Here is a 9,614-nt window from a genome sequence, read left to right on the forward strand (position 1 = left end):
ATAACTACTATAATACTGCTCCTATGTACAAGACTATAACTACTATAATACTGCTCCTATGTACAATAATATAACTACTATAATACTGCCTCCTGTGTACAAGACTATAACTACTGTAATACTGCTCCTATGTACAAGGATATAACTACTATAATACTGCCTCCTATGTACAAGAATATAACTACTATAATACTGCTCCTATGTACAAGAATATAACTACTATAATACTGCCTCCTATGTACAAGAATATAACTACTATAATACTGCTCCTATGTACAAGAATATAACTACTATAATACTGCTCCTATGTACAAGAATATAACTACTATAATACTGCCTCCTATGTACAAGAATATAACTACTATAATACTGCTCCTCTGTACAAAAATATGACTACTATAATACTGCTACTATGTACAATAATATAACTACTATAATACTGCTCCTATGTACAAGAATATAACTACTATAATACTGCTCCTATGTACAAGAGTATAACTACTATAATACTGCCTCCTATGTACAAGACTATAACTACTATAATACTGCTCCTATGTACAAGAATATAACTACTATAATACTGCTCCTATGTACAAGAATATAACTACTATAATACTGCCTCCTATGTACAAGACTATAACTACTATAATACTGCTCCTATGTACAAGAATATAACTACTATAATACTGCTCCTTTGTACAATAATATAACTACTATAATACTGCCTCCTATGTACAAGAGTATAACTACTATAATACTGCCTCCTTTGTACAAGACTATAACTACTATAATACTGCTCCTATGTACAAGGATATAACTACTATAATACTGCTCCTCTGTACAAAAATATAACTACTATAATACTGCTCCCATGTACAAGACTATAACTACTATAATACTGCTCCTATGTACAATAATATAACTACTATAATACTGCCTCCTATGTACAAGACTATAACTACTATAATACTGCTCCTATGTACAAGGACATAACTACTATAATACTGCCTCCTATGTACAAGAATATAACTACTATAATACTGCTCCTATGTACAAGAATATAACTACTATAAAACTGCCTCCTATGTACAAGAATATAACTACTATAATACTGCTCCTATGTACAAGAATATAACTACTATAATACTGCTCCTATGTACAAGAATATAACTACTATAATACTGCCTCCTATGTACAAGAGTATAACTACTATAATACTGCCTCCTATGTACAAGACTATAACTACTATAATACTGCTCCTCTGTACAAAAATATGACTACTATAATACTGCTCCTATGAACAAGACTATAACTACTATAATACTGCTCCTATGTACAAGAATATAACTACTATAATACTGCCTCCTATGTACAAGGATATAACTACTATAATACTGCCTCCTATGTACAAGAATATAACTACTATAATACTGCTCCTATGTACAAGAATATAACTACTATAATACTGCCTCCTATGTACAATAATATAACTACTATAATACTGCTCCTCTGTACAAAAATATGACTACTATAATACTGCTCCTATGTACAAGACTATAACTACTATAATTCTGCTCCTATGTACAATAATATAACTACTATAATACTGCTTTTATGTACAGGAATATAACTACTATAATACTGCTCATCTGTACAAAAATATGACTACTATAATACTGCTCCTATGTACAAGACTATAACTACTATAATACTGCTCCTATATACAAGGATATAACTACTATAATACTGCTCCTCTGTACAAAAATATGACTACTATAATACTGCTCCTATGTACAAGACTATAACTACTATAATACTGCTCCTATGTACAATAATATAACTACTATAATACTGCCTCCTATGTACATGGATATAACTACTATAATACTGCCTCCTATGTACAAGAATATAACTACTATAATACTGCTCCTATGTACAAGAATATAACTACTATAATACTGCCTCCTATGTACAATAATATAACTACTATAATACTGCTCCTCTGTACAAAAATATGACTACTATAATACTGCTCCTATGTACAAGACTATAACTACTATAATTCTGCTCCTATGTACAATAATATAACTACTATAATACTTCTCCTATGTACAAGAATATAACTACTATAATACTGCTCCTATGTACAATAGTATAACTACTATAATACTGCCTCCTATGTACAAGACTATAACTACTATAATACTGCTCCTATGTACAAGAATATAACTACTATAATACTGCACCTATGTACAAGAATATAACAACTATAATACTGTCTCATATGTACAAAAATATAACTACTATAATACTGTTCCTATGTACAAGAATATAACTACTATAATACTGCTCCTCTGTACAAAAATATAACTACTATAATACTGCTTTTATGTACAGGAATATAACTACTATAATACTGCTCCTCTGTACAAAAATATAACTACTATAATACTGCTCCTATGTACAAGACTATAACTACTATAATACTGCTCCTATGTACAATAATATAACTACTATAATACTGCCTCCTGTGTACAAGACTATAACTACTGTAATACTGCTCCTATGTACAAGGATATAACTACTATAATACTGCCTCCTATGTACAAGAATATAACTACTATAATACTGCTCCTATGTACAAGAATATAACTACTATAATACTGCCTCCTATGTACAAGAATATAACTACTATAATACTGCTCCTATGTACAAGAATATAACTACTATAATACTGCTCCTATGTACAAGAATATAACTACTATAATACTGCCTCCTATGTACAAGAATATAACTACTATAATACTGCTCCTCTGTACAAAAATATGACTACTATAATACTGCTCCTATGTACAAGACTATAACTACTATAATACTGCTTCTATGTACAATAATATAACTACTATAATACTGCTCCTATGTACAAGAATATAACTACTATAATACTGCTCCTATGTACAAGAGTATAACTACTATAATACTGCCTCCTATGTACAAGACTATAACTACTGTAATACTGCTCCTATGTACAAGAATATAACTACTATAATACTGCTCCTATGTACAAGAATATAACTACTATAATACTGCCTCCTATGTACAAGACTATAACTACTATAATACTGCTCCTATGTACAAGAATATAACTACTATAATACTGCTCCTTTGTACAATAATATAACTACTATAATACTGCCTCCTATGTACAAGAGTATAACTACTATAATACTGCCTCCTTTGTACAAGACTATAACTACTATAATACTGCTCCTATGTACAAGGATATAACTACTATAATACTGCTCCTCTGTACAAAAATATAACTACTATAATACTGCTCCTATGTACAAGAATATAACTACTATAATACTGCTCCTATGTACAATAATATAACTACTATAATACTGCTCCTATGTACAATAATATAACTACTATAATACTGCTCCTATGTACAATAATATAACTACTATAATACTGCTCCTATGTACAATAATATAACTACTATAATACTGCCTCCTATGTACAAGACTATAACTACTATAATACTGCTCCTATGTACAAGAATATAACTACTATAATACTGCCTCCTATGTACAAGAATATAACTACTATAATACTGCTCCTATGTACAAGAATATAACTACTATAATACTGCCTCCTATGTACAAGAATATAACTACTATAATACTGCTCCTATGTACAAGAATATAACTACTATAATACTGCTCCTATATACAAGAATATAACTACTATAATACTGCCTCCTATGTACAAGAATATAACTACTATAATACTGCTCCTCTGTACAAAAATATGACTACTATAATACTGCTCCTATGTACAAGACCATAACTACTATAATACTGCTCCTATGTACAATAATATAACTACTATAATACTGCTCCTATGTACAAGAATATAACTACTATAATACTGCTCCTATGTACAAGAGTATAACTACTATAATACTGCCTCCTATGTACAAGACTATAACTACTATAATACTGCTCCTATGTACAAGAATATAACTACTATAATACTGCTCCTATGTACAAGAATAGAACTACTATAATACTCCCTCCTATGTACAAGAATATAACTACTATAATACTGCTCCTTTGTACAATAATATAACTACTATAATACTGCCCCCTATGTACAAGAATATAACTACTATAATACTGCTCATATGTACAAGAATATAACTACTATAATACTGCTCCTATGTACAAGAATATAACTACTATAATACTCCCTCCTATGTACAAGAATATAACTACTATAATACTGCTCCTATGTACAAGAGTATAACTACTATAATACTGCTCCTATGTACAAGAATATAACTACTATAATACTGCTCCTATGTACAAGACTATAACTACTATAATACTGCTCCTATGTACAAGAATATAACTACTATAATACTGCTCCTAAGTACAAGAATATAACTACTATAATACTGCTCCTATGTACAAGAATATAACTACTATAATACTGCTCCTATGTACAAGAATATAACTACTATAATACTGCTCCATTGTACAATAATATAACTACTATAATACTGCTCCTATGTACAAGAATATAACTACTATAATACTGCCTCCTATGTACAAGAATATAACTACTATAATACTGCTCCTATGTACAAGAATATAACTACTATAATACTGCTCCTATGTACAAGAATATAACTACTATAATACTGCTCCTATATACAAGAATATAACTACTATAATACTGCTCCTATGTACAAGAACATAACTACTATAATACTGCTCCTATGTACAAGAATATAACTACTATAATACTGCTCCTATGTACAAGAATATAACTACTATAATACTGCTCCTATGTACAAGAATATAACTACTATAATACTGCTCCTATGTACAAGAATAGAACTACTATAATACTGCTCCTATGTACAAGAATAGAACTACTATAATACTGCTCCTATGTACAAGAATATAACTACTATAATACTGCTCCTATGTACAAGAATAGAACTACTATAATACTGCCTCCTATGTACAAGAATATAACTACTATAATACTGCCTCCTATGTACAAGAATATAACTACTATAATACTGCTCCTATGTACAAGAATATAACTACTATAATACTGCTCCTATGTACAAGAATATAACTACTATAATACTGCCTCCTATGTACAAGAATATAACTACTATAATACTGCCCCACTATGAGGAAGATCTGGGCAGTAATCTAAACATTTAAACTATAGTGGATTCAATTTCCCCTGGATTTTTTTAAACTAATGGAATATGATTGGCAAGTTTTCAAATATTCCTTGTCCTGGACAATATCTCTCCTGGATCATTTTCTTCCAGCTCTGCTTCATTGAATGTACTATACAATGATGAAGATGTCAGAAAATATGTACAACTACATATACAGTTGCAAGAAAAAGTATGTGAACCCTTTAGAATGATATGGCTTTCTGCACAAATTGGTCATAAAAACATGGTAACATTTAATTCTTTGTGTGTTATTAGTTTAAGCAGACTGTGATTGTCTATTGTTGTGACTTAGATGAAGATCAGATCACATTTTATGACCAATTTGTGCAGAAATCCATATAATTCCAAAGGGTTCACATACTTTTTCTTGCAACTGTATCTGTTGAGGCTACTTTCACACTAGCGTTTTGACTTTGCGTTTGTGAGATCCGTTCAGGGCTCCCACAAGCGGTCCAAAATGGATCATTTTTGCCCTAATACATTCTGAATGGAAAAGGATCCGCTCAGAATGCATCAGTTTGCCTCCGTTCAGTCACCATTCTGCTCTGGAGGCGAACACCAAAACGCTGCCTGCAGCGTTTTGCTGTCCGCCTAACGAAGCGGAGCCAAACGTCCTGGCACACAATGTAAGTCAATGGGGACGGATCAGTTTTTTCTGACACAGTCTGGCACAATAAAAAACGGATCAATCCCCCATTGACTTTCAATGGTGTTCAAGACATATCCGTCATTTCTATAGAAGATACAATACAACCGTATCCATTCATGACGGATGCATATGGTTGCATTATTGTAAAGAAAGCGTTTTTGCAGATCCATGACGGATCCGCAAAAAACGTTACTGTGAAAGTAGCCTTAGAATAACTGATCAATAACTGTGAATTATTATTTTTTTTAGGTGCACCAGGACTTCCAGGTCCAAGAGGGATTAAAGGTGATATGGGAGGAAAAGGACCCATAGGCTTGAAGGGAGAAAAAGGTGACACAGGTGAATTAGGCCCTCCAGGTCCTCAAGGGCCAAGGGGACCTATCGGTGAAACTGGACCAATAGGAGAGAAGGGTTCTATTGGAATTAAAGGAAGTTCAGGAATTAAAGGTGAGAAGGGCAGTATGGGTCCACCAGGTCCAAAAGGTCAGAAAGGAATTAAAGGTGATCCAAGTCCTCCTGGACCTATTGGCCCTCCTGGTGCAATAGGACCTCAAGGCTTGACTGGACTGCCAGGATTTATGGGACACCCTGGGTTACAAGGGATAGACGGACCAATGGGCTTGAAAGGGGAAGCTGGTATTCCAGGTCCTTCTGGTTTGCCCGGACCTCCTGGGCCAAAAGGAAAAGCTGCCGTATCAAAATGAATGTATTTCCAAAAGACTTTATGAACACAGAATAACCCATGAGTGGGGTAGAGAGTTGACTCAGTGCTGTAGATACCAGACTTTGGACTCTAACCTTGGTCATGAAGTCGTGGCTGGAACATAATCTAATTTTTCCACATAATTCTACCGAATCATATAAAATATAGACATGTTTTTGTAGGATGCATTGCTGCATTCATTATTCTCATTCATTATTAGTATCATATCTGTGTAGGTTCTTGACCTGTTCAGATGCCCACCTGTCAAGATCTCCAGTTTTAGCATACTGAGAATTCATAGCGAATACTATGCTTTTGTTCTATCCTTACTGCTGCTCTCAGAGCTGCTTTCAAATTTTTGCTGGTTGCCCTTGGAAACAGACTACACTTTGTTGACGGACACGTGACCTAACAGTTTAAAGGAAGACTCCATATTTTTCCATGTGAATTCTCCAATATAATCCTGAAGTCTCACGTTAATGCAGTATATTGTACGTTTCTGAACTATAACATATCGAGCTGAGTATGGCTAAACCATGAAATGGCAACAATTAAGGAACCCCCCCACGCCCTAGGTGGCAACTTCACGTCTTTTTATCCCTGTGTGTCTTGTTGTCGCTGAATCTGTATACTGCTGACCACTTCCTCTACATGATGTAAGGCAATTATTGGTAACAAATAATCTCTACTGCTCCAGGCAGTGGGCTGGGTTTGGCTATTGCCTGTGACATGCTGCATGCTACTGCACAGGCACAGCCCGCCACCTCTCCTGTGCATTGGACCTACAAGTGTGTCTCCCTAGTGTTCTGCACACTGTTAATAAGTGGGTGAGGTAAGAGGGTGGTAGGGATGATTTCATGTGTTTTTAGAGTTTCTCCTTAACTTTATGAACTATCTGATTTCCCACAATGTGTTGTTCTTTGGTGTAAGGAAACCAGCAGAATTTCAAATTTGGCTTTAGATGTAATTCGAGAAGAAATAGACCATGTAACTCTGAGATAAATGAAAATCGAAATGCCTGGTTGGCAAATTGATCTGTGACCTTCCCATTGTCTGTGCATCCAGGAAAATGAGTTGCCCTACTTTAGCAAATAGAGCCTATTGCATTCTATTGGACAGTAAAGCAGAAGACCAGATGGACACGCGGTGAAATACTTGCATGTACTCATAAGGCTGGAGCTACCTATCTTCTAGCTTGTTCCTTTTTCTTTGGAGGATTGATAGGACATATTGAGTGTTCTATATGTATGTCGAACAGTTCGAACCTCTATTGAAAGTCCTGAACCACAACAAGTCGCCTGTATGGTTAATTTCCAAATGTATGGATAAAAATATGAGGTCAATGCACTCTTTGCATTTTTTGTGTGTGTTAGTATTGACAAATTGAAGAAACACTCCAAGCAAAACTAATATACACTGTGTTAGCCTAGAGAAGGCCTGAGGGGGTGGTGCATGACACAGCAGCAATGAGAGATTCCCTGTGTCATGCTCCGCCCTCATCAGACCATGCACTAGACATAACATAATGTATCAGTTTTAACCAGAGTGTTCTGTTAAGATGTTCAGAATTGCATTCCAATAGAATTTGCCTAAAATGTTATCACATGTTAGACGGTTTCTGCAACCTCTCTTAGAAACTCATGTTTAATATGTCTGCACTTGCTGGATAAGTGCTTTTGAAATAAGGTCTTCATTGTCTATTAAACAAAAGATCCTCTACGGTGGTCCATTACAAATATATATGGACGTTTGTTGTTTTTTTTTCTTTTCTTTATGGAATTTAGGAAAGTCAGATAGACGGCCAATGACAAAATCATCAATGATAGAACAATGTAATCTAATCTAAGTATTAGAACAAAAAGAAAATAAACTATGGTAGAACTTTATTTTACTACCACAGAAACATCATGGGACCAAAAGTAATCCAAAATTAGAAGCACAGGAAAAACAAACATAACACCAATGAACAATCCAGAATACCAAAAGAAACATATTGTAGTGCAGGTAACGGAGGTGTTATACCAAAGAAAAGACAAATATGGTTCTAGTAAAAAGTCAAATATTGTATAAAAATCACTATGTATGGTACCAGAGAAAAGACTATGTGGTGTTAGAGAAGAGAAGTATAGTACCAGAGAAAAGAGTATAAAAAGAGTATAAAAAGTATGGTACCACACAAGTATGGTAATAGTAGAAAGTCAAGCATTGCACAAGACAAGTATGGTATGAGGGAAAGGACAATTATGATACCATAGAATAATGTTGAGCAAAGAGAAGCATAGAAAGTGGAATTCGGTCCAAATTTTAGGAAAAATTACATTCTAAACAAAGCCAAATTTCCTCGCGCTTCATGGTAACGAATCATTTTTTCCTAAAATGGTGGCTAGAGTAGAAAAAAAAAAGTCACCGCACCCACTTGCTTGTGCAGAGGCAGTCCACTCCTCTCTTGATTGAAAAAGACCTGCTGTAGGACCTTCGCTGAGCATGATGAAGTCACTGTGCGCTCCCTGTGTGATCATGTGATGACTACCATAGAAGATAGGTATGCTACCAGAAACAGGAGGTAGGGTACCAAAGAACAGAACTATGGCACCAGAGAAGAGACAAGTATGGTAGCAGAGAAGACAAGTATGATACCAGAGAAGTCAATTATGATACCAGAGAAGAGACAGGTATAGTACCATAGAGCACAAATATGATACTAGAGAAAACAAGTATAGTACCAGAGAAGAAAAGTACAGTATGATATAGAGAATAGAAGTGTGGCACCAGAAAAGGGACAGATATGATACCAGAGAAAGGTATAGTACCAGAGAAGAGAAGTATGGTACCAGAGAAAAGTATGGTACCAGAGAAGACAAGTATAGTACCAGAGAAGACAAGTATAGTACCAGAGAAGACAAGTATAGTACCAGAGAAGAAAAGTACAGTATGATATAGAGAATAGAAGTGTGGCCCAGAAAAGGGACAGATATGATACCAGAGAAAAGTAT

General features: G+C 34.3%; 1 protein-coding gene across 3 annotated transcripts in view; it reads left to right on the forward strand.

The window, feature by feature from the left end:
- Positions 1-8,434, forward strand: part of SCARA3 (scavenger receptor class A member 3) — a 31,871-nt gene extending 23,437 nt beyond the window's left edge. For all 3 annotated transcript variants that reach the window (XM_040427098.1, XM_040427096.1, XM_040427097.1), the window contains exon 6: positions 6,168-8,434. In XM_040427098.1, the coding sequence (XP_040283032.1) occupies positions 6,168-6,622 (455 nt within the window). In that variant the 3' untranslated portion in view covers positions 6,623-8,434. The remainder of the gene's footprint in view (positions 1-6,167) is intronic.
- Positions 8,435-9,614: the final 1,180 nt, after the last annotated feature.

The sequence above is a fragment of the Bufo bufo genome, chromosome 4 (assembly GCF_905171765.1).
Source record: "Bufo bufo chromosome 4, aBufBuf1.1, whole genome shotgun sequence".
Lineage (NCBI taxonomy): Eukaryota > Metazoa > Chordata > Amphibia > Anura > Bufonidae > Bufo > Bufo bufo.